We start from the raw sequence: 26,039 nt of genomic DNA on the forward strand, positions 1-26,039 counted from the left end.
GGTACTGAAGACCTATTCAAAAGCCTATGGCAGGGGAGGTCAAGATCCCTAGTGGAGTAGTGCCTAATTCTGTCTGACTAAATGCATATATTATGCTCACCAAACTACCCTGTAAGCACTTTTCTTAATGTTTATACCCATATGTTGATGTTACTCTTGCATTTGGTTACAGAATCTTCTCTTTTCAGATGGTGGTGACCATTGGGATGAACCAAAAGGTCCCATAGTGCTAAGAAGTGACAGAGAAGTTCTCAGCACTGAAACATCTCTATCACTCCTTCCAAGGCTCAGGGTCCATTGCAGAAGTGGTGGGAAGAATGTAAGAGCCAAAGGAAGGGTAGGACTCCTTACAACGTGCTCTTCCAGACACAAAATGGCCTGGATATCCATGACCTCATAGTGCCTAGTACTACCTTCACAAGACCCTCATAATAGGAGGAAAAGATGATGACATCAAAATAAAAGAATAATTGAGAGGGGTAGGGATATGATGGATGGTGGACTTGTGAAGGGGAAAGTAGGGGAGGGGAGGGAATGATCATAGCTTATTGTCTATAATTATGGAAGTTGTCAATAAAAAAAGTGAAAAAAATACACATGGGACTGGAAAGATGGCTTAGCAGCTAAGGTGCTTACCTGTAAAGCCTAAAGACCCCAAATCAATTCCTCAGTACCCACATAAAGCCAGGTGAACATGGTGGAATTACTTTGCAACGGCTAGAGGCTCTGGCATGCCCATATTCTCTCTTTCATTCATAAATTAAAAAATTTTAAAACCCACAAATATGGATAGGCATTCACCCACCCATTCCATTATCTCCTCTGCCTGAAACCAGAAAATGACAGAGAACACACAAATTTAGGCCCAAACTCATTATATGAATATGTGGAATTGGAAAAATAGTCATATACATTCGAAGGAGAAACTGAGACAGGCCACAAACAAAAGGGTTACGAAGGAGGACTTCAGGTCCAGTTTTGGGGAGGCTCAGAGACACCAGGAGTTCAGGAGGTCACACGACAGGGCTACGGCAGCCAGAGTGAGGGTCATCAAGTGGTAGAGGGCAAGGAGTTAACATCCTGAGAATCAGTCTCCGGGGGCAGGCCCGGGCCAGACAGCAGGTCACCAATGTCATCTCCTCTGAGAGAGAGCCATGGGGCTAGGAGAGGAGAGTAGGTGTCAGTATCACTGACCTGGGTTGTTCCCCATTGACTCCCAATATGTGAGGGCCATTATTGAGGTCTTTGTCTCTCTCAGTCTCAGTCTCTCTCTGGGTCTCTGTCTTTCTGGGTCTCTAAATCTCTCTCTCTCTAGATCTCTCTCCCCTTTCTCTATGGATCTCTCTCTCACTCTGGACATCTGTCCCCCACTCTACGTGTCTCTCTCACTCGCTCACTCTGAGCATCTGTCCCCCACTGTGCCTCTCCTTCCTCCTCTCTCACTCTGGGCATCTGTCCCCCACTCTACGTCTCTCTTTCTCTCTCCCTGTCTCTCTCTCTCTCTCAGCATCTGTCCCCCACTCTACATCTCTCCCTCCCTCTCTCTTTCTCACTCTGGGCATCTGTCCCCCACTCTATGTCTCTCTCTCTCTCTCTCTCTCTGTCTGTCCTTCTCTCAGTATCTACCTCTCAGTCTCTGTCTTCTCTATCTTTCCCTCTCTCATTTTCTCTCTGGGTCTCTGTCCCTTTCTCCCTCTTTCTAGATCTCTGGCCTACCCCAACCCCTATCTCTGTGTCAGTGTCTGTCTTCCTTGGTCTCTGTCTTTCTCTCTTTTGGTCTCTCTCTCTCTCTTTCATTTTCTTTCCGGATCTCTGTCCCTGTCTTCCTCTCTCTTGGTTTTTGTACCTTCCTCTTTTTGGGCCTCTGTTCCATTATCCCTTTCTGATGGTTATGTCTCCCCCTCTCTCTCTCAATGTCCCTCCCTCCTTCTCTCTAGGTCTCTGTCTCTCTCTTTCTGGATCTCTGTCCCACTGTCCCCAAGTCTGCCCTCTGCCCATACCTGGCAGTCCACTCCTCATTCTTGTCCATAACAGAACTCCTCCTGCAGCGGCCACCAGGAGAACCAAGAAGCCAAGGATTATTCCAACCACTGGCACCGAGGACCTGGCTTGTGACTCTGTAGCTAGAAAGGGTTGTGAGGATGGGGAAGGGGGGAGGCTGGGTCCCTTTTTCCCCTTGGGGTGTCCCAACACCCTGTGTCTGGAGATGGGTGTATTAGAGAGCAAAGGCCTATCAAGTGATGTCCCAGGCCTGGGCAGAATGTCCCAAGCTTACAAGGACCAGCCACAGGGAGGGAGTGCTCAGTCAGTGAGAAAGGGCCCCACTTGGAAGGGAGCAGCAGGCACAGTTTAAGCAGCAGGTCAGCCTCATGAAGGATGGGCTATTAGGAGCAGGATATGGTCAGCTTTCAAGAGGACTGACAGTGGGAGGAGCGAATGGTCAGGCTCCAGGAACACCAGCGGCAGCAAGAAGAAAGATGGCCAGACTCAGGCCAACTGGCTGCAGCGGCTAAGAGGCAGTCAGAGGCCAAGAGCAGCAGGATGGAAGGCAGGCAGACTTGTGAGAACTGGCGAGAGCAGACACAAGGCAGTCAGATGGGGGAGGAAGGGCCTCACCTAGCTGCACAGTAAGGGTCTGTGGCAGTCCGGCATGCTGCACAACACAGCTGTAATGATGCTCATCCCCACTTTTGACCGTGAGTGATGACCAGGCATGGAAGGAGCCGTCACCATTGGGACCGAAACCACCGTCGTCCCCCGAGCCAGCTGCCAGATCGTTGCGCTGGAATCGCAGCTGCAGCTCAGGTGGGTAGAAGGAGAAAGCAGTGCAGGTGAGCACCGAGAAGCTGGGACTGCCAGGGCGGGCCTTCAGACGCATGGAGGGCGGCTCTGTGGGACACAGGGAGCAGGTAGAAGACTGACTTGGGGCTGTGACCCCAGGCATGCCAGGGAGTCGGTTAGGGCAGCTGCCTCCCCTGAGTTCTGTACTGTGCTGACTCTGAAAGCCTTGGCAAAGAGCAGCGTGTTTCCCAGCCTGACACCCTCCTCCTGACCCCACCACGCCTCCACCCCTTCCTAAACGGAAATGTCCTAAACATCTCTTTGGTGCCAAGCACTGTTCTGGGCCCTGAGGTCACAGTGGTGTCAAGACAAAGTCACTGTCCTAGATGGGTGTGGGGGCTCATCTCTATAATCTTAGCACTCAGGAGGCAGAGGCAGGAGAATTACTGAGAATTCCAGTCTGAGCAACAGAGTGAGATCTTGGTTCAAACAACCAAAAGAGCTACATGTGGTGATTCGGGCCTTTAGTCCCTGCACTCAGAGGCCCAGGCAGGAGGATCACTGTGAGTTTGAAGCCAGCCTGAGACTACATAGTGAGTGTCAGGTCAGCCTGGGCTAAAGTGAGACCTTACCTTGAAAAATAACAACTGAAAGAAACAAGCCCTTTTTGACTGTTCATCTCTCCTGACTATTTAATTTTTTATTTTATTTTATTTATTTGAGAGAGAAAGAGGCAGATAGATAGATAGATAGATAGATGGATGATATAGAGAGAATGGACATGCCAGGGCCTTCAGCCACTGCAAATGAACTCCAGATGCATGCACCATCTTGGGTAACTGGCTTACATGAGTCCTGGGAAATTGAAACAGGATCCTTAGGTTCCTTACCTCCTTAACCGCTAAGCCATCTCTGCAGACCCTCTCCTGACTCTTGAACATCCAGGACCCTGTTCTGGTAGGCTTTCCCTGTCCCAGCCTAGCTGGGCTGGGATGGAAGGGAAGAAGGGGACCCTAACCCCAACATGGGCTGTATACCCACTCCTGCCTTGCACATGGCAGAAGCTCTCTGCACTTCCTGCTCATTCATTTGTTTAATCTAATAAATTCTATTTTTTAATACTTTATTAGGCAAGGCACAGATAGGGGAATCCCTGGAGCTTACCAGCCAGCTAGCCTAGCCTATCTGGTGAGCTCCAAGCCAATGAGAGACTCTGTGTTCAAAAAGATGTGTATACAGCCAGGTGTGGTGGCCCATGCCTTTAATCCCAGCATTTGGGAGAAAGAGGTAGGAGGATTGCCTTGAGTTCGAGGCCACCCTGAGACTACATAGTGAATTCCAGGTCAGCCTGAGCTCCAGTGAAACCCAACCTTGAAAAACCAAGAAAAGAAGAAAGAAAAAAGAAGAAAGGAAGGAAGGAAGAAAGAAAGAGAGAGAGAAAAAACCTAGGAGAGAGAAGGTGAGACTGAGACCCAAGGATAGAGAAAGAGGGATAGGGATAAGGGGGTGGACAGAGACTCAGAGATAGATAAATGATAGGGAAAGTGTGTGTCTGTAAAAGAAAGGAAAGAAACTTGCCAGGCATGGAGGGCTGGAGAGATGGTTTAGTGGTTAAGCATTTGCCTACAAAGCCTAAAGGACCCTCCTTTGATTCCCTAGGGCCCATGTAAGCCAGATGCATAAGGTGGTGTATGCATCTGGAGTTCATTTACAGTAGCATTCTGTTTGTCTCTCTCTGCCTCTTTCTCTCTCTCGTAAATACATAAATAAAAATAAAATAAAATAAATTTGTCTTGATCCAGGCATGGTGGTACATGCCTTTAATCCCAGCACTCTGGAGGCAGAGGTAGGAGAATCGCTGTGAGTTCAAGGCCACCCTGAGACTATGGAGTGAATTCCAGGTCAGCTTGGGCTAGAGCGAAACCTACCTCAAAAAAAAAAAAAAAAAAAAAGGTTAGGGCTGGAGAAATGGCTCAGCATTTAAGGTACTTGCTTGCAGTGCCCAAAGCCAGACAGTCTGGGTTCTATTCCTCAGCACCCATGTAAAGTCAGATGCCCAAAGTGGCACGTACATCTGGAGTTCCTTTGCAGTGGCTGGAGGCCCTGGTGTGTCTATTTCTCACACCCCCATCTCTCTTTCTCTTTGCAAAAAAAAAAAAAAAAAAAAAAAAGAACAACAAAGAAATAGCCTGGCATGGTGGCACACTCCTCTAATCCCAACACTTGGGAGGCAGAGGTAGAATGATGGCCAAGAATCTGAGTTCAGCCTAGAGCTACAGAATAAATTCCAGGTCAGCCTGGGCTAGAGTGAGACCCTACATTGAAAAACAAAAACAGAGCTGGAGAGATGGCTTAGTGGTTAAGTGCTTGCCTGTGAAGCCTAAGGACCCCAGTTTGAGGCTTGATTCCCCAGGACCCACATTAGCCAGATGCACAAGTGGACATACGCATCTGGAGTTCGTTTGCAGTGGCTGGAAGCCCTGGCACATCCATTCTCTCTCTGCCTCTTTCTCTGTCTGTTGCTCTCATATAAATAAATAAAAATAAACCAAAAAATTATATAAAAAAAAGAAAACAAAAAAGTTGGACAGCATTCCTAAGGATGACATATAAGATTGGCCTCTGGCCCCCACATCCATGCACACAGGTGAACAAGAGTGGACAAATACATGCATGTGCATCCAATGCACACTCACAAAAGAAAGCTTGAAGGGAAGTGGGGTATTCAGCAGGACTGGCTTTGGTACTGTCCCTCCAGCTAGGGTGGGTCTCACAATCTCAGCTCGGGTTGGGACGTTGGCTAGAGGTGCTCAGCAGAAAATTAGCTGATGCTTTCTTGCAAAGCGGAAGCCCTGCAGCTTTTCCAAGCAGAGTGGCCTCTCTGGAGAGTTGGCAAAATTTGCTGCAGAGTCAGGTCAACTAGAAAGGGCTGGGCTCTGCTTGTCAGCAGTTCTGTGTCCTGTCTTGGGGTTGCTATTGTTTCTTACTCCATATGCGCCTTCCACTTTCCAGTGGGGAGTCCTCAGTGACATGTCCCTTCTGCCTTCCAGGGATAGTGTTCACACTCTGGGTTAAATGCAAGAACAGGAAGTCTGTCTGGCCTTTGCTTCTGCTTAATGAAAAGGAACTGAGTTGGAAACAGAATGTTTGATTTCTGGAATCTCTGCACTCAGGAGGCTGAGGTAGGAAGACAACAAAGTCAAGGCCAGCCTTAACTCAATTTAGTGAGACTTTGTCTCAAAATAAAGTTGTTTTTAAAAAACAAAAAAAAAAAAAAAAAAAAAAACAAAGAAGAAGAAGAAGCCAGGCATGATGGTGCATGCCTTTAATCCTAGCACTTGGGAGGCAGAGGTAGGAGGATTGCTGTGAGTTTGAGGCCACCCTGAGACTACACAGTGAATTCCAGGTTAGCCTGGGCTAGAGGAGACCTCACCTCAAAAAACAAAAATAAGAGAGAGAGAGAGTAGTGGATGTGGTGGTACTTGCCTTTGGTACCAGCATTTGGGAGGCGGAGGTAGGAGGATCACTGTGAGCTCAGATGCATCTGTAGTTGGTCTACAGTGGCTAGAGGCCCTGATGTGTCCATTCTCTCTATATATATCTGCCTCTCTCTCTCTCTGTCTCAAATAAATTTTAAAAATACATACATATACATTTATATATATATATGTATATATATATGTATGTATAAAACGTGATGCAAGCCAAGTGTGGTGGCTCATGTCTTTAATCCCAGCACTGGGGAGTCAGAGAAAAGATACATAAAACTGTCCTCTATCCTCAACATGGGCACATACATGCACATGCATGCACACAGAGCCAAAATCCAATCAAGCCTCACAACCAGGCTACTACTTCAACAACAAAAAAGAGGATCATGTTCAGTAATGTCACAGAGGCAGGTGGAAAAAGCCAAATCTAGATGGAAAGACACATGGGGGGACAAATAGCTGACCACTGTTAGGAAAGGAAAGGAGAGACAAGAAGCCTACAAATTCAGACGTTCCCATCACAAAAATGAACTCAAGGTGGGGCACAGGCCTACACTGAGAACACAAACCTAGAAAATTCCAGAAATAACAAAAAAGATTAACTAGGCCATCATGGGCTTGGCAATGACCTCCAAGATACTCCAACAAAAGCAAAATCCGAAGAGGTGGCAGAAAGAATGTAAGAGCCAAAGGAAGGGTAGGACTCCTTACAACGTGCTCCCTCCAGACATAAAATGGCCTGGATATCCATGACCTCACAGTGCCTGACACTACCTACACAAGACCATCATAAGAGGAGGAAAAGATCATGACATCAAAATAAAAGAGAGACTGAGAGCCGGGCGTGGTGGCACACGCCTTTAATCCCAGCCCTTGGGAGGCAGAAGTAGGAGGATCACCGAGAGTTCGAGGCCACCCTGAGACTACATAGTGAATTCCGGGTCAGCCTGAGCCCGAGTGAGACCCTACCTCGAAAAACCAAGAAAGAAAAAGAAAAAAAAAAAAGAGAGAGAGAGACTGATTGAGATGGGGAGGGGATATGATGGAGAATGGAATTTCAAAGGGGAAAGTGGGGGGGAGGGTATTACCATGGGATATTTTTTATAATCATGGAAGATGTTAATAAAAGTTGAGAAAAAATAAAAATAAATAAATTTAGGGAAAAAAGCAAAATCCATGAGAATAAAAAGTGAGAAGTCTCTCTCTAAAATAACAAAAAAAGCTGAAAAATATATCTTAAGGGCTGGGGAGATGGCTTAGCAGTTAAGGTGCTTGCCTGTGAAGCCTAAGGACCCATGTTCTACTTTCCAGATGCCATGTAAGCCAGACGCACTAGGTGACACAGCATTTGATGTTTGATTGCAGTGGCTTGAAGCCCTGGCGTGCCAGTTTTCTCTGTCTCTCTTTCTCTCTCTCTGAAATAAAAATTTAAAAAATTTAAGCCATGCTTAGTGGTGCATGTCTTTAATCCCAGCACTTGGGAAGCTGAAGAAGGAGGATCGCCATAGTTCAAGGCCACCCTGAGACTACATAGTGAATTCTAGGTCAGCCTGGGCTAGAGTGAGACCCTACCTCAAAAACAACAACAAAAATTATTTTTTTTAAAGTAAGAAGCAGCCGGGTGCGGTGGTGCACATCTTTAATCCCAGCACTTGAGAGGCAGAGGTAGGTGGATCACCATGAGTTCAAGGCCACCCTGAGACTACATAGTGAATTCCAGGTCAGCCTGGATTAGAGTGAAACCCTACCTCGGGAAAAAAAAAAAAAAAAAGTAAGAAGCTGAAGCTAGGCGTGGTGGCACATGCCTTTAATCCCAGCACGTGGGAGGCAGTGGTAGGAGGATCACCGTGAGTTCAAGGCCACCCTGAGACTCCATAGTGAATTCCAGGTCAGCCTGGGCTAGAGTGAAACCTTACCTCGAAAGACTAAAAAGAAAAAAAAAGGCCTGGATATCCATGACCTCACAGTGCCTGACACTACCTACACAAGACCATCATAAGAGGAGGAAAAGATCATCACATCAGAATAAGAGACTGATTGAGATGGGGAAAGGATATGCTGGAGAATGGAGTTTCAAAGGGGAAAGTTGGGGGAGGTAGGGTATTACCATGGGATATTTTTTATAATCATGGAAGTTGTTAATAAAAATTTGAAAAACAAATAAAGTTAATTTTTAAAAAAAAATAAAAGAAAAAGAAATATAGTTAGGGGTTGGAAAGATGCTTATTTAGTAAAGTGCTTACCTCCAAAAAAAAAAAAAAGAGAAAGCCAGACATGGTGCACACTTTTAATCTCAGCACTCGGGAGGCAGAGGTAGGAGGATGTCCAAGAAATCGAGGCCACCCTGAGACTACATAGTGAATTCCAGACAGCCTGAGTTAGAGTGAGACATAACCTCACAAAACCAAAACAAACAAACAAACAAACAAAAAAGCTGGATAAAGCTATTGCTGCATGCAGCTCCATGGGAGAAACAGAAGTCATCAGTGGAAATAAACAATAGTGGACACTGCAAGCATTAAATTGGGCTAGCCAGGCAAAATGAGCCAAAATGTACAATAGTGGCATGTCTGTTATGGGGGAAACCACCTGCTTTCTAATTGGATTGGAGCCCTGCTCTACAGGAGGGAATACATGCCTGATACTGAAAACCTATAACAGGGGTAGTTATGGGCCCTAGGGGATCTAATGTCTGCTGGTATTTGGCTAAATATATATACTATGCTCATCAAACTGCCCAGTAAGCACTTCTCTTAATGTTCATACCCATATATTAATGCTACTCTCACTTTTGGTTAGAGAAGCTTCTCTTTTCAGATGGTGGTGACCTCTGAGATGATTCAAAAGTCACCATGGTGCTGAGAAGTGGCAGAGCCCTGAAATATCTCTATCTCTATCACACCTTCCAAGGCTCAGGGTCCATTGCAGAAGAGGTGGCAGAAAGAATGTAAGAGCCAAAGGAAGGGTAGGACTCCTTACAACGTGCTCCTCCAGATACAAAATGGCCTGGATGTCCATGACTTCACAGTGCCTGACACTACTTACACAAGACCATCATAAGAGGAGGAAAAGATGATGACATACAACAGAGACTGAGAGTGGGAGGGAATATGATGGAGAGTGGAGTTGTGAAGGGGAAAGTGAGGGTGGGGAAGGCATTATCATGGTTTATTGTTTATAATTATGAAAGTTGTCAATAAAACAAACACTGGAAGCTGGGCATGGTGGTGCACACCTTTAATCCCAGCATGTGGAAGGCAGAGGTAGGAGGATCGATGTGAGTTTGATGCCAGCCTGAGACTACAGAGTGAATTCCAGGTCAGCCTGGGCTAGAGTGAGATCCCTACCTTGGAATGGAAAACCAAAAAAAAAAAAAAAAAAAAAAAAAAAAAAACCCTGCAGGGCTGGAGAGATTGCTGAGTGGTTAAGATGCTTGCCTGCAAAGCCAAAGGACCCAGGTTCGATTCCCCAAGACCCACATAAGCCAGATGCACAAGGTGGCTCATGTGTCTGGAGTTTGTTTGCAGTGGCTAGAGGCCCTGGCACACCCATTCTCTATCTCCCTTTGCCTCTTTCTCTCAAATAAATAAATAAAACATTTCCTTTAAAAAAGAAAAAAGAGCAAGGCAGGAAATTTCACTTAAAAAAAAACCAAACACTGGAAATCTTAGCACTTGAAAGACTGAGGTAAAAGGATCATTAGTTCAAGACCAGCCTGGGCTACAGTGAGATCTTGTTTCAAACACAGAAACACACACACATACATAAAGAAACAGAGAGACAGAGAGGATAAAGAAAATACATGGACCAGGCGTGGTGGTGCACACCTTTTATCCCAGCACTTGGAAGCCAGAGGTAGGAGGATCACTGAGAGTTTGAGGCCACCCTGAGACTACGTAGTGAATTCTAGTCAGCCTGGACTACAGCGAGTCCCTGCATTGAAGAACAACACACACACACACAAAACATGAAAGACATGGAAAAACTCATTGAAATGTGTAGTTTTCAGGTGGGTCCTTTTTTAAAAAAAAACTGTTTTGTTTATTTATTATTAGCAAGAGAGAAAGAGGCAGAGAGAGAGAGAGAGAGAGAGAGAGAGAATGGGCATGTCAGGGTCTCTAACCACTGCAAATGAATTCTGGGTGCATGTGCTGCCTTGTGCATCTGGCTTATACGGGTCCTGGGAAATCAAACTTGTGTCCTTTGGCTTTGCAGGCAAGTGCCTTAACCAATAACCCATCTCTCCAGCCTTCTGGTGTGTTCTAATTCAAACTTTAAAAAATATTTTCATCAGGTGTGGTGGTGCACACCTTTAATCCCAGCACTTGGTAGGAGGATCACCATGAATTCAAGGCTACCCTGAGACTACAGAGTGAGTTCTAGGTCAGCCTTGGATGGAGCAAGACCCAACCTCAAAAAAAGGGGGTGAGGGTTGGAGAGATGGCTTAGTGGTTAAGCGCTTGCCTGTGAAGCCTAAGGACCCTGGTTTGAGTCTCGATTCCCCAGGACCCACGTTAGCAAGATGCACAAGGGGTCACATGCGTCTGGAGTTCGTTTGGAGTGGCTGGAAGCCCTGGCGTGCCCATTCTCTCTCTCACTCTCTCTATCTGCCTCTTTCTCTCTCAAATAAATAAATAAAAATGAACATTTTTTTTTTAAAAAAGGGGGTGAGGGCTGGAGAAATGGCTTAGCAGTTAGGGCACTTGCCTGCAAAGCCAAAGGACCCAGGTTTGATTCCCCAGGACCCACATAAGCCAGATGCACAAGGTGGCACATGTATCTGGAGTTGGTTTTGCAGCAGCTGGAGGCCCTGGCACACACATTTTCTTTCTATCTGCCTCTCTCACAAATAAATAAATTATACACACACACACACACACACACACACATATATATATTTATTTTATTTATTTATTTATTTTTTTAAGGTAGGGTCTTGCTCTACCCAGGATGACCTGGAACTCACTCTGTAGTCTCTCACACCACTCTTTTACTGTTATTTTGGTTTTTCAAGGTAGGGTCTTGCTGTAGCCCAGGCTGACCTAGAATTCACTATGTAGTCTCAGGGTCCCCTTGAATTCACAAAGATCCCCTGGCCTGTGCCTTCCAAGTGCTGGAATTAAAGGCATGTACCACCACACCCAGCTGCCTGCTTGCTTGCCTTCCTTCCTTCCTTCCTTCCTTCCTTCCTTCCTTCCTTCCTTCCTTCCTTCTCGAGTGCTGGGATTAAAGGTGTGCAACACCACTCCTGGTTAAATTAAAAAAAAAATTAGGGCTGGAGAGATGGCTTAGCGGTTAAGCGCTTGCCTGTGAAGCCTAAGGACCGCAGTTCGAGGCTCGGTTCCCCAGGTCCCACGTTAGCCAGATGCACAAGGGGGCGCACGCGTCTGGAGTTCGTTTGCAGAGGCTGGAAGCCCTGGCGCGCCCATTCTCTCTCTCTCCCTCTATCTGTCTTTCTCTCTGTGTCTGTCACTCTCAAATAAATAAATAAAAAATATTTAAAAAAAATTAATGTATTTTCAAACCTAGCGTGTTGATGCATGCCTGTAATGCCAGCACTTGGGAGGTAGAGTCAGGAGGATGGCTGCCAGCCTGAACTACGTAGTGAATTCCAGGTCAGCCAGGTTTATATAGTGAGACTATGTCTCAAACAAGCAAAAAATAAAAATAGGGGCTGGAGAGATGGCTTAGAGGTTAAAAAGCCAAAGGACCCAGGTTCAATTTTCCAGTACCCATGTAAAGCTAGATGCACAAAGTGGCACACGTGTCTGTAGTTCCTTTGTAGTGGCTAGGGGCCCTGTCATGCCCATTCTCTCTCTCTTTCCACCTGCTTCTTTCTCTCTGTAATGAGTAAATAAAATATTTTTAAAGAAATGAAAATAGGAGCTGGGTGTGATGGCATATGCCTTTAATCCCAGCACTCAGGAGGCAGAAGTAGGAGGATCAAAGTGAGTTTGAGGCCACTTTGAGACTACATAATTAATTATAGGTCAACCTGGACCAGAGTGAGACCCTACCTTGAAAAATCTAAATAAATAAAAAATAAAAACAGGAGCTGGGTGTGTTAGCACATGCCTTTAATCCCAGCACTTCAGAGGCAGAGGTAGGAGGATCACCAAGAGTTCCAGGCCAGGCTGAGGCTACATACTTAAAAAGTAAAAATAGGGCTGGAGAGATGACTTAGTGGTTAAGGCACTTGCCTGCAAAGCTCAAGGACCCAGGTTCAATTCCAGGACTCCTGTGACGCCAAATGCACAAGGTGGCGCATTTGTGTGGAGTTCATTTGCAGTGGCTAGAGGCCCTGGTGCACCCATTCTCCCCACTCTTCTCTCAAATAAATAAATAAAAAGAAAAATAAACAAGAAATAAAAATAGGCCTGGAGAGATGACTTAGTGATTAAGGCACTTGCCTGTGAAGCCTAGTGACCCAGGTTTAATTTCCCAGTACCCATGTAAGCCAGATGCACAAGGTGGCATATGAGTTTGGAGTTAGTTTGATGGCTGGAGACCTTGGCGCGCCATTCTCCCCCTCCCCCACCACTAAAAGTAAAATTTGAAAAAAATCAAAATAAAAAGTCCTACTGGGATGGGCAGGGTAGGGCTGCATGGGGGAAGAGCCTGACATTGAGTGTGGCCTGGGAGTGGAAAGGAAGGACAAGGGAGCTGGGGGCTGGGGCTCACCCTTCCATTCCAGGTTTGTATGGCCCCTCTCCAGGTGGCCCAGCAGCCGCTGTGGGCAAGAGTTGAGCAGGAAGGTCCTCTCCTTCTGGACTGCCTCAGGCTGCTGCGTCCACAGATTACTGACCACCTCTGTCTCGGGCCAGTCCCCACTCCAGCTGCCATTGGTAGGATGGAACTGCATGAACTCCTCTCCATTGAGGGCAAACAAAGCAGTGGGCACCGATGTGTTGCCAGGGCCCAGGGAACAGCCCAGCAGCCCCTGCAGTGTACCGGAACCTGGAGAGCAACACAAAGTAGGCAGGATGCGGGAGTGAGAGCCAGCTTCCTCTCTCAGCCCCAGGAGCTGGCACCCGCCTTCCTCAAACCTAGACATCCAGACCCCAGCCCTCCTCCCTTAGACCCAATTCAGACCCCGGCCCTCCTCCCTTAGACCTGGGCTTCAGCACCCCACCTCCCTTCAGGGCTTCTAGAGCCCCCAGGAAGAGCTTCTCCTTGTTCCGTAGGTCCACCGTCTCCTTCTCCCAGTACCAGGGCACCTGGTCTTCCCACACCCAGGCCCCACAGGGCTCAGCCTCTGTGCGCAGGCTGCTATAGCTCAGGTACTGCTGGGGACCCAGCCAGCCTGTGACCCAGAAGGCGGGAGACCCCTGGGCTGGGGAGGACACAGCCGTGAGGTGGTACAGCAGGGAAAGGTGGTTCTCTGTAGGGAGGAGTGGAGGGGAAGAGAGACACTGGGCATGAGAGCTGGATTCCACCAAGAGATACACTAACAAACATGGACTAAACCCAAGGGTGGTGAGAGATAAGAAAGAGAAGGGGAGGGACAGAGCCCCAGGGAGACACACAGAGAAGAGGGGTGCAGAGACCTGGAGGGAGAAGATGGGGGACAAAAACCTATACAGAGAGAGAAAGAGAGACCCAGAGAGAAAGAGACAGACAGCAACAGAAACCCACAGAAGGCAGGCATGGTGGCACACGCCTTTAATCCCAGCACTCAGGAGGCATCATTAGGAGGATCATTGTGAGTTCAAGGCCATCCTGAGACTAAATAGTGAATTCCAGGTCAGCCTGAGCTAGAGTGAAACCCTACCTTGAAAAACCAAGAAAAGAAAGAAAGAAGAACAAATCCAGGAGAGAAAGGGAGAGACTGAGACCCAGGGACAGAAGAAGAGGGATAAGGATCAAAGAGAAAGGATCAGCGACTCAGAGACAGATACAGGATAGGGAAAAGGAAAGTGCAAAAGTGTAAAAGTGTAAAATAAGGTATTTAAAAGAAAGAAACTCGCCCGGCATGGTGGCGCATGCCTGTAATCCCAGCACTCTGGAGGCAGAGGTAGGAGGATCTCTGTGAGTTTGAGGCCACCCTGAGACTACATAGTGAATTCCAGGTCAGCCTGGGCTAGAGTGAGACCCTACCTTAAAAACAAAAATAAAAAAGAAAGAAACTCAGAACGAGAGGAACGAGGATCTCAAGAAAAGTAGACATTGATGTTCTCATAAAGTTCAAAGAGGAGAAATGGCAAATTAACGAAATTTGGCAAGAGTTGGGGACTTGTTGAAAAGTCAGGTTTCTGCTTTTCTCTTCTCCTGTCTCTGACTTCCTTTGTCCCTGCCACCCTCTGCCTGGTCCAGTGTTGAATGTCCCTCACCTGCTCCCCAGGTCCAAGGCAGGAGGACGAGCAGGAGATTGAGGGCCCAGGGCTGGGGCCATGGCACCCTCATCCTGCAAGGGTAACCTGGGGTGGCAGGGGAGCTTGACTCCTCTTGACCTCACCCTGTCCCTTCCTCTCAAGGCTCCTGTGGACTCTGCGTAGACCTGGACCCCAGGATGGTAGGTTTGGGGACCAGCCCAAAATGACAAGAATGCCCAATTCCTCCATGAACTTTCACCCCCTCATTTCATCCAGTTTAGTTAATTAATTACAGAACCTGAATAGGTCAAAATTCATCTTGCAGACTTTTGCTGCTTCTTTCTTTCAGACCCAGAGTCCCCCAAACACTCCTCCTCCCTCAGATCCAGGATTTCAGATCTAGGTCTTCCTCTCTCAGAGCCAGAAGCAAGAGCCAGCCCTTCCTCCCTCAGAGGTCAAGGAGCTGGCTGGCCTTCCTCCCAAGATCCAGAGGTCTAGAGTACAGCCCTCCTCCCTCAGACCCAGGGGTCCAGACCCCAGCGTTCCACCCTCAGACCCAGGGGTCCAGACCCCAGCGTTCCACCCTCAGACCCAGGGGTCCAGACCCCAGCCCTCCTCCTTCAGACCCGGGGTCCAGACCCCAGCCCTCCTCCTTCAGACCCAGGGGTCCAGACCCCAACCCTCCTCCTTCAGACCCGGGGTCCAGACCCCAGCCCTCCTCCCTTAGAGGTTCAGACCCTGGCCTACTTCCCTCAGATCTCCAGATGCCAGGCCCTAGATCTCCTTCGTCAGACCCAAGAGATCAGGCCCTGGCCCTGGTCACACAGACCCAGAGTTTCAAGACCCGTTTTCCTCCTCTGTCCCTCAGGCTGCCCCCCACCCCAGTGCTCACGGCAGCCTGGTTCCCTTTCTGCAGGCAGCTGTGGGCAATCCTCTGCCTGGAGCCCTGCTGCTCTCTCACATCCTTCCTGAACACTGCTCCGGGATTCCGAGGACATACAACTCCACCCCTCAGCTGCAGAGCACGCCCCTGGGTGAGGCCCAGCCGCTCTTGAAACTTGTGGCTTTGGGTTGGAAGTTCCTTAGGGTCTTATGGTTAATTAGGACAAAGTTCCTGCTTCACCAGACAGCTTTACTGTTTGGCATATTCTGAGATTTTGTGACAATGGCCTCTTCCCAAGAACGGCATATATGTTGTCTGAACACACTCCAAGACTTGGAGGCAGGGTGTGGGGTTCAGCCAGGGAGCGCTGGCCTAGCAGACAGACACACGACCCTGGATTTCATGTCCAGCACTGATAAAGAGAGGGAAGGAGGAAGAGAGAAAGAGAGAGAGAGAGAGAGAGAGAGAGAGAGAGAGAGAGAGAGAGAGAAGGAAGGAAGGAAGGAAGGAAGGAAGGAAGGAAGGAAGGAAGGAAGGAAGGAAGGAAGGAAAGAAAGAAAGAAAGAAAGAAAGAAAGAAAGAAAGAAAGAAAGAAAGGGAGAAGGAAATAAAGGAAGAACTTTCCTGCAGTCTGCTGGACTGGATGGGCCCAAGTTTGATTCGCTGGTACTCATGTAAATCCAGATACACAAAGTGATGCTACCTTTATGGCAGGGCATATAAAGTAAACTATGTTTGTATCCAAGTCACAGGACAGCCCATTCCCAGAAACAATTCATCAGCATGTGTGTATAGATTGTTTCTGTTCTCAGTAGAAGGGCTAACGGAGACCTTTACCCAATCCAAAGAACAGCTTATTTTCACATTGATGTTCTCAGCACAAGACCAAATCAAGAAACAACTGTTTTGTTTTGTTTTGTTTTTTGTTTTTCAAGGTAAGGTCTCATTCTGGCCAAGGCTGACCTAGAATTCACTCTCAGGGTGACCTTGAACAATCCTTCTACCTCTGTCTCCCAAATGCTGGCATTAAAGGCATGCACCACCATGCCTGACGTTCTATTTTATTTTTAAAATATTTATCTGGGAGAGAGAGAGAATAAGCACAGAGACTAGGACCCCCCTACTGCTATGAACTCCAGACACATGTGCCACTTTGTGCATCTGGCTTTATGTGGGTACTGGGGGATTTAACCTGGGCCATCATACTTTGCAAGCAAGTGCCTTTAATCACTGAACCAGGAAAAAAAAATGTGTGTGTGTGTGTGTACTTCCATGGTCTTTCATTGGATAGATAGTCTTGGAATTACACATTCTAGGAAGGTCCTTTAGTCTAACATAATGAAGCTGATGTCCTTTCCCTAGTGAGGGAAACAATACACTGCCAGCCTGTGTGTAACCTGTACTTCCAGATCAGACCGTGGTAATTTGAGCAGATGCTGCAAGAGTGGTAATCCTGGCCTAATTGTCACTGGTGACTCCAGGAGAACTGCTAGTGACCCATCTTGCCTTCAGAAGTTCAATGAGGTAAAAGCCATAAAGATACATGTGTGTATATATATATGATATAATTTATTTATAAGGAGAAGGAATAGGTGTACCAGGGCCTCTGTCACTGCAAATGAACTCCAGATGCATGTGCCACTTTGTGTATCTGGCTTTCATGGGTACTGAGGAGTCGAACCTGAGTCACTGAGCTTTGCAGGCAAGTGCCTTAACAAGCTCCCAGAAATATATGTGTGTGTGTGTGTGTGTGTGTGTGTGTGTGTGGAAAAAGAGGTTTATTTTGGCTTATAGGCTCCAGAGGAAGCTCCATGCTGGCAGGGAAAACGATAGCATGAACAGAGGGCCGACATCACCCCCTGGCCAACATAAGGTGGACCATAGCAACAGGTGAATATGCCACACACTGGCAAGGGGAAACTGGCTATAACACCCATAAGACCGTCTCCAACAATACACTCCTCCAGGAGGCTTTAATTTCCAATTGCCATCAGCTGGGAAACCTAACCTCCAGAACAGCTAAGTTTATGGGGGACACCTGAATCAAAGCACCACACATGGGTCATATATATATGTATATATATATGTCATATATATATATATATATATACATATATATATATATATATATTTAAAACACTCTTACTGGGTGTGGTGGTGCACACCTTTATGCCTTTAATCCCAGCACTTGGGAGGCAGAGGTAGGAGGATCACTGTGAGTTCAAGGCCAGCCTGGGACTACATAGTGGGTTTTAGGTCAGCCTGGGCTAGAGTAAGACCCTACCTCAAAAGAAAGGAAGAAAGAACAGAAGAAAGAAAGAAAGAGGAAAAAAGGAGGAAGGGGCTGGGGAGATAGTTCGGTGGAGTATGAGGACCAGAGTTCAGATCCCCAGCACCCATGTAAATTACAAACGGCCTGGTGGCCCACCGTACTCCCAGCACTGGGGAGGTGGAGACAAGGACCCTTGCAGGCTGGTCAGCTAGACTAGCTGAATTGTAGACCCTGTCTCAGTAAATAAGGTGGACAGTAGGCTGGGCATGGTGGCACATGCCTTTAATTCCAGCACTCGGGAGGCAGAGGTAGGAGGATCCCCATCCCCATGAGTTCGAGGCCACCCTGAGACTACATAGTGAATGCCAGGTTAGCCTGGGCCAGAGTGAGAGCCTATCTCAAAAAATAAATAAATAAATAAATAAATAAATAAATAAATAAATAAATAAATAAATAAAAATAAAAACAAAAACGTAAGGTGGAGAATGATCAAGGAAGACCCTAATGTCAACCTCTGGTCTCCATATCACAAACACATGCATAGGTGCCCACTTGCACACACACACATCACAACACATACACATACAAAAAGAAAACTGAGCCAGATGTGGTGGCGCACGCCTTTAATCCCAGCACTGGGGAGGCAAAGGTAGGAGGATTGCCGTGAGTTCGAAGCCACCCTGAGAGACTACATAGTGAACTCCAGGTCAGCCTGGGCTACAGCGAGACCATACCTTGAAAAACCAATATATATATATTGTTTCTTTAGTTGAGAAAGAGAGAGAGGGAGAGAGAATGGGCATGCCAAGGCCTCTAGCCATTGCAAATGAACTCCAGACACATGTGCCACCTTGTACATCTGGCTTACATGGGTCCTTGGGCTTCTCAGGCAAGCACCTTAACCACAAGCCATCTCTCCAGCCCACTCCTGTGTTTTTGAAACAAGGTCTCCTGACTTTAAACTCATCATGTAGCTAAGGATGTCTTTGAACTCCTTATTCTCCTTCCTTGCCTTCAGAGTGCTGGGATGACAGGGAACACACCACACCTGACTGTAATCTATTTATTTTAGTGAGAAAGAAACTGTGCCCGGGTGTGGTGGCTAGGCACGCCTTTAGTGCCAGCATTTGACAAGGGGATGGGACTGATGTAGGAGCATCGATATGAGTTCAAGGCCAGTTTGGGACTATAGTGTGAGTTCCAGGTCAATCTGGGATAGAGTAGAAACCCTGCCTTAAAAAAAAAAAAGAACCCTGAGATTCCATAGTGAATTCCAAGTCAGCCTGGGCTAGGGTGAGACCCTACCTCAAAAAAAAAAAAAAAAAAAGAAGGAAAGAAGGGAGGGAGGGAGGGAGGGAGGGAAGGAGGGAGGGAGGAAAGGCAAGGGAACTGGGTCCCATGGCTATGCTGAACTCCTCTGGCCTCACAACAAGGCTGCATTGGCCTCAGAGCAGGCTGGGCTCAGAGCAAGTCCCCTGCTGCCTCAGAGTAGGACCAGCAAGAGTTGACCTTAACAAGCCCTCGCTGAAATCTATCTTAGGGCTGTGACATCACTGTAGAAAATTCCATCATTTAATGACCAACAGGTGTGTGACCTCTAGTGCCCATACTTGCCAGACGCAGATATAGCCAATCTTAAGAAGAGATAACCCACACTATGAAACATTCCTGTTATGTGACACAGTGCTCTGAGAAAAACACCATGATCAGTTGGTTGAGAAGGAGTGGTATGGAGAAGAAGGATCTATTTTTTGGTTTTTTTTGAGGTAGGGTTTCACTCTAGCCCAGGCTGACCTGGAATTCACTCTGCAGTGTAGGCTGGCCTCAAACTCATGCAGATCCTCCTATGCTGCCTCTCGAGTACTGGAATTAAAGGCACACACCACCACATCTGGCCAAGGTCTTTTTAAAATTTATTTATTAATTTATTTATTTATTTGCAAGGAGAGAGAGAGAGAATGGGCATGCCAGGATTTCTAGCTGCTACAAACTCCAGATGCATGCACCACTTTGTGCATCCGACTTTATATGAGTACTAGGGAATTGAACCCAAGTCATTAAGCTTTGTAGACAAGCGCCTTAATTGCTGAACCATCTCTCCAGCCCTGGCTATGCTCTTTTAAGTAACCCCTTGCCCATGATCTCTAAGGAAGCCTGGAAAACTCATTAACTTTGTGGCATTGGGTGAAATTTTACTGGAATTAGCCTCTAGTCTGCTGTGAATGCCCTGGCTGGAAAAACAAGGGGCTTACTAGTGGCACCCCAGCAAAAGTTTCTAGCAACAAACTTCTTAGCAAAAAAAAGAAAGAAAGAAAAGAAAGAAAGAAAGAAAGAAAGAAAGAAAGAAAGAAAGAAAGAAAGAAAGAAAGAAGGAAAGAAAGGCCCAGCATGGTGGCACACACCTTTAATCCCAGCACTTGGGAGGCAGAGGGAGGAGGATTGCCATGTGTTCAAGGCTAGCCTGAGACATAGTGAATTCCAGGTCAGCCTGGGCTACAGTGAAACCCTACCTTGAAAAAAACAAAAAAAGAAAGAAAAAGAAAAGAAAGAAAGAAATGGCCAGGCATGGTGGCACATGCCTTTAACCTCAGCACTGTGTAGGCAGAAGTAGGAGGATTGCCATGAGTTCAAGGCTACCCTGAGAATACATAGTGAATTCCAGGTCAGCCTGGGCTACAGTGAGACCCTACCTTGAAAACAAACAAACAAACAAACAAACAAAAAAGGCTACAGAGATGGCTCAGCAGTTAAGGTGCTTGCCTGTGAAGCCTAAACCCAGGTTCGATTCTCCAGGACCCATGTAAGCCAGATGCACAAGATGGCACATATGTCTGGAGTTTGTTTGCAGTGGCTAGAGGCCCTGCCATGCCCATTCTCTCCTCTCTCACTCCCTCTGTCTGTCTCTAATCAATAAATAAATGGGCATGGCAAGCCCTTAACCTCTAAGCAGTCTCTCCAGCCCTACTACCAGCTTTTTTTAAAAAATATATTTTTATTTATTTGCAAGCAGAGAGAAAGAGACACAGAGAGAATGGGCATACCAAAGCCTCTACCCACTGCAAACGAACCCCAGACGCACGCATCTGGCTTTATGTGGGTACTGGGAATCAAACTTAGGTCATTAGGCTTTGCAGGCAAGCACCTTAACCACTGAGCTATGGCTCCAGCCCCACTTCTATTTTTTTTTTTTTTTTAATGTGAGTGCCGGGGATCTGAACTCAGGTACTCACACTTGCATGGCAAATACTTTATCACTGAGCCATCTCCCCACTCTGGTGCTTATTTGACTGTCAAAGTAGTACAGAGCCAACCGAAGGCCTCTGACTAGGGCTCTTCCCCACCATGATCTGAGCGGTTTCCAGACTATGAGCCTGAGCTGGCGGGCGGCAGAGTTCCTCTTGGGCCCCTGTGGAAAGACACTTCAAATTCTCAAGTAACAGCCCTGGCTGAGGCCTCACTGAGGTAGGACCTGAAGGCAAGGAAGGGTAGCTGGGCTACAGCTAGCTGTGAGGGAAGGGCCACTTTTCTTCTCCTCACTCATCATGTGGCATTGTGCCTTGACTGCCAGTGGAAGACGACCCAGGCTGAATCCATGCACACGTGAGGACTCTTCATTCTCTCCTCTGGCTTCTCTTCTCCTGTTCCAGCATTTTCTACTACCCACTAGCTCAGGAGGGAGAAAAGCATGTGCCTGCTATTTTCCCCTCCTACCCACAGTCCTGATCCAAGAGGCATTGGGGTAACTAGGTTTCCATTTTCTCCAAGTCCCCTCTTGCCTCATTTTTGTTTGTTTGTTTGTTTCTTTTTTCGAGGTAGGGTCTCGCTCCAGCCCAGGCTGACCTGGAATTCACTATGTAGTCTCAAGGTGGCCTTGAACTCACAGCGATTCTCTTAACTCTGCCTCCCAAGTGCTGGGATTAAAGGCGTGCGCCACCACACCCAACTTAATTTCTTTATTTATTTGAGAGAGAGAGAATGAATACAGGCATGCCAGGGCCTCCTGCCACTGCAAATGAACTCAAGATGCATACAACTTTCTACATCTGGCTTTATGTGGGCACTGGGGAATTGAACCCAGGCTTTTAGGCTTTATAAGCACAAGCAAGCCCCTTTAACTAATGAGAGCCATCTCTCTAGTACCAATGCTTAGCTGTTTCTTTTTTTTTTTCCTCCTTTTTTTTATTATTTATTTATTTATTTATTTGAGAGCGACAGACACAGAGAGAAAGACAGATAGAGGGAGAGAGAGAGAATGGAGAATGGGCGCGCCAGGGCTTCCAGCCTCTGCAAACGAACTCCAGACGCGTGCGCCCCCTTGTGCATCTGGCTAACGTGGGACCTGAGGAACCGAGCCTCGAACCAGGGTCCTTAGGCTTCACAGGCAAGTGCTTAACCACTAAGCCATCTCTCCAGCCTTCCTTTGTTTTTTTTTGAGGTAGTGTCTCACTCTAGTCCAGGCTGACCTGGAATTCACTATGTGGTCTCAGGGTGGCCTCAAACTCACAGCGATCCTCTACCTCTGCCTCCCGAGTGCTGGGATTACAGGCATGTGCCACCACCCCTGGCTTATGCCCAGCTTTTTAAAAAATATATATATATATATTATTTTTACTTAATTGACAGAGAGGTGGAGGAGAGAGAGAGGGAGAGAGTGGGTGCACTAGGGCCTCCAGCTGCTGCAAACGAACTCCAGATACCTGTGCCACATTGTGCATCTGGTTTATGTGGGTCCTGGGGAATTGAGCCTAGGTCCTTTGGCTTTTCAGGCAAGCACCTTAACCACTAAGCCATCTCTCCATCCCTAATGCCCAGCTTCTTAAATGAGGATTCTGGGGATTGAATTCAGGTCCTCATGCTTGTGAGACAAGCACTTTACTCACTGAGCCATCTCTCCAGGCCCCAGATGACATCTTCTTTGTTTTGATTGTTTGATTGTTTTTTTGAGGTAAGATCTCCATCCCAGACTGACCTGGAAGTCACTATGTAGTTAGCCTCAGGCTGGCCTCGAACTCACAGCAATCCTCCTGGCTCAGCCTTTCTGGGATTAAAGGCACCATGCCCAGCCCCTGCTGAACATTTAGCTTCTCCACCACCAGCCATTCCTCCCCTGGCAACTCTGTTTTCTCTGATGTCTGCCTTCCTCTTCTATCCTCTCTTATTTTTTAAAATATTTTATTCTTATTTATTTACTTGACAGAATGAGGGTACCAGGATCTCTAACTACAAAGGAGGCAGAGGTAGGAGGATCTCTGTGAGTTCAAGGCTACCCTGAGACTACATAGTTAATTCCAGGTCTGCCTGGGCTAGAGTTGAGACCCTACCTCAAAAAAACAAAAATAAAAATCAACACTAGGGCTGGAGAGATGGCTTGGTGGTTAAGGTGCTTGCCGACAAAACCAAAGAACCCAGGTCTGGTTCCCTAGGACCCACGTAAAGCCAGGGGCACAGGTGACACATGCCTCTGGAGTTCATTTGCAATGACTAGGAGGCCCTGTCATGCCTATTCTCTCTGCCTGTCCCTCTCTCAAGTAAAATATAAAAACTAAAATATAGGGCTGGAATATGGCTTAGTGGTTAAGGGATTTGTCTATGAAGCTTAAGGATCCAGGTTTGATTCCCTAGTATGCACAAGGTGGCACATGCAACTGGAGCTCATTTGCAATGGCTAGAGGCCCCGGTGTACCCATTCTCTCGCTCTCCCTCTCTTTCTGAGACTATATAGTAAATTCAAGGTCAGCCTGAGCTAGAGTGAGACCCTACTTAGGAAAACCAAAATAAATAAATAAACAAATAAAACCACAATAAAAAAAAATTGGGATCTAGAAAGATTGCTTAGTGGTTAATGTGCTTGCCTGCGAAGCCTAAGGACCCATGTCTGACTCTGCAGATCCCACATAAGCCAGATGCATAAAGGTCGCACATGTGCACAAAGTGGTGCATGAGTCTGGAGTTCAATTGCAGTGTCCAGAAGTGCTGGCATGCTGATTCTCCCTCTCTCACTCTTGCTCTTTCATAAAAAAAAATTAATAAAAGAAATTAGGAGCTGGAGAGATGGTTTAGCAGTTAAGACACTTGCTTACAAAGTGAAAGGACCAAGGTTCAATTCCTCAGGATCCACGTAAGTCAGATGCACAAGGTGGTGCATGCATCTGGAGTTCCTTTGCAGTGACTGGAGGCCCTGGCACATCCATTCTCTCCCCCTCCCTCTTTCTCTCTCAATTAAATAATTTTTTTTTATATTTTATAATCATGGACATTGTTAATAAAAATTTGGAAGAAAAATAAATAATTAAAAAAAAACTTTGGTGTGTATATGTGTGTAATGTGTGCCATCGAATGCATGTAGAGGTAGAGTTGAGGATAAGTTCAAGGTGTCTGGGTTACAGCTTCTTTGAGATAGGGTCTCTTATTGCAGCACAGGAACTGCCAGACTGCAAAAGAATGTCATATTAAGTTGGGCGTGGTGGCGCATGCCTTTAATCCCAGCCCTCGGGAGGCAGAGGTAGGAGGATTGCCATGAGTTCGAGGCCACCCTGAGACTCCATAGTGAATTCCAGGTCAGCCTGGGCTAGAGTGAGACCCTACCTCGAAAAATAAAAAAAATAAAAAAAAAAAGAATGTCATATTAGCTGGCCTGTGAGCTTTGAGTTCTCCTGGATCCATCTCCCATTGTTGTAGGCTAGATGGGATCACAAATGGACCGGCCACTTGCCTCTGGCTTTACGTGGGTGCTGGAGAATTGAACTTGGTCCAGCAGGCTTTGCAAGCAAACCCTTTTAACCACTGAACCATCTCCTTGGCTCCCTCAGTTCTCTCCCCCCTTTTAAAAAAGTTTTATTTATTTATTTGCTTTTTAAATATTTTATTCATTTTTATTTATTTATTTATTTGAGAGCAACAGACACAGAAAGAAAGAGGCAGAGAGAGAGAGAGAGAGAGAGAATGGGCACACTAGGGCCTCCAGTCACTGCAAACGAACTCCAGATGCGTGCGCCCCCTTGTGCATCTGGCTAATGTGGGTCCTGTGGAATCGAGCCTCGAACTGGGGTCCTTAGGCTTCACAGGCAAGCACTTAACTGCTAAGCCATCTTATGTGTGAGGGGGGCACACCAGAGTCTTGCAGCTGTGTTCAGATGCCCTGTCTGCTTTATGTTTGTGGTTGGGGAATTAAAGCCTGGCCAGCAGGCTTTGCGAACAAACACCTCTAGCCACTGAGAATCCTCCTGCCCTTAAAAATATTTAATTATTTATTTGACAGAGAGATTTGACAGACACAGAGAGAGAGATTATGGGCATGCTGCTACAAATGAACTCAGATCCATGCACCATTTTGTGCATCTAGCTTTACATAGGTACTGCAAACCCAGGCTGTCAGACTTTGTAAGCATGTACTTTTAACTGCTGAGCCATCTCTCTAGCATGCTGCCCTGCCTTTTAAAAGGTGCTCCAGGGCTGAAGAGATGGCTTAGTGGTTAAGCGCTTGCCTGTGAAGCCTAAGGACTGTGGTTCAAGGCTCCATTCCCCAGGACCCACGTTAGCCAGATGCACAAGGGGGCGCACGCATCTGGAGTTCATCTGCAGTGGCTAGAGGCCCTGGCGTGCCCATTCTCTCTCTCTCTCTCTCTCTCTCTCTCTCTCTCTATCTGCCTCTTTCTCTCTCTGTCTGTCACTCTCAAATAAATAAATAAAAATAATAAACAAAAAAATTTTAAAAGGTGCTCCAGGACCGCCAGCCATTGCAAATGAACTCCAGATGCATGCGTCACCTTGTGCATCTGGCTTATGTGGGTACTGGTAAATGAAACCTGGGTCCTTAGGTTTCATAGGCAAGTGCCTTAACCACTAAGCAATTTCTCCAGCTTTTAAAAATACTTTTTATTATTTATTTGCATGTGGTGGTGGTGGGGTGCCAGGGCTTTTTGCCATTGCAAGTGAATGTCACATGCTTGTGCCACTTTTTTCATCCCGTATCACGAGTGGCTTGGGAATTAAACTTGTGCTGGGGAAATGGAGACAACCTTCCTGGGACTGTCTGAGATGGAGACAAGAGCTCTCTAGGTTCAGTGAGACCTTGTCTCAAAGAATAAAGTGGAGAGCCAGGTGGTATACTCCTATAATCCCAGACTCCGAAGGAAGAGGTAGGAGGATTGTTGTGAGTTCAAGGCCAGCCTGGATCTACACAGTGAATTCCAGGTCAGCCTGGGCTAGAGTGAAAGCCTACTTCAGAAAAACAAACACACAAAAAAATTCCTCCCTTTGGGACCCTCTGACATCTACAGTGAGCTTTCATTTCCAGTATC

The 26,039-nt window shown here is 46.8% G+C and overlaps 1 protein-coding gene across 5 annotated transcripts; it reads right to left on the bottom strand.

Moving 5' to 3' along the window:
- Positions 1 to 858: 858 nt before the first annotated feature.
- Positions 859 to 15,625, bottom strand: Fcgrt (Fc fragment of IgG receptor and transporter). 5 transcript variants are annotated; one of them, XM_004672241.2, is made up of 7 exons: positions 15,477 to 15,587; positions 14,603 to 14,769; positions 13,405 to 13,653; positions 12,954 to 13,229; positions 2,617 to 2,889; positions 2,001 to 2,117; positions 859 to 1,160 (listed from the first exon to the last, which is right to left on the bottom strand). In XM_004672241.2, exons 2-7 carry the CDS (start codon positions 14,673 to 14,675, stop codon positions 1,051 to 1,053), a joined length of 1,098 nt encoding a protein of 365 aa, XP_004672298.1. In that variant the 5' UTR covers positions 14,676 to 14,769; positions 15,477 to 15,587; the 3' UTR covers positions 859 to 1,050. The 5 variants fall into 5 exon arrangements, with proteins under 5 accessions (XP_004672298.1, XP_044990355.1, XP_044990354.1 ...); XM_045134420.1 differs by having other exon boundaries at positions 2,001 to 2,123; XM_045134419.1 differs by lacking the exon at positions 14,603 to 14,769 and having other exon boundaries at positions 15,477 to 15,625.
- Positions 15,626 to 26,039: the final 10,414 nt, after the last annotated feature.

Source organism: Jaculus jaculus, chromosome 14 (genome assembly GCF_020740685.1).
Source record: "Jaculus jaculus isolate mJacJac1 chromosome 14, mJacJac1.mat.Y.cur, whole genome shotgun sequence".
Lineage (NCBI taxonomy): Eukaryota > Metazoa > Chordata > Mammalia > Rodentia > Dipodidae > Jaculus > Jaculus jaculus.

Excerpts from the sequence above, each read along its gene's own strand:
- Fcgrt (XM_045134418.1), bottom strand. The coding sequence starts at position 15,582 with ATGTCCTCGGAATCCCGGAGCAGTGTTCAGGAAGGATGTGAGAGAGCA. Across the intron at positions 13,230-13,404 it reads TCTAGAAGCCCTGAAGGGAG|GTTCCGGTACACTGCAGGGG; the intron begins GTGGGGTGCTGA and ends GTTGCTCTCCAG. Across the intron at positions 2,890-12,953 it reads TACAAACCTGGAATGGAAGG|AGCCGCCCTCCATGCGTCTG; the intron begins GTGAGCCCCAGC and ends TGTGTCCCACAG.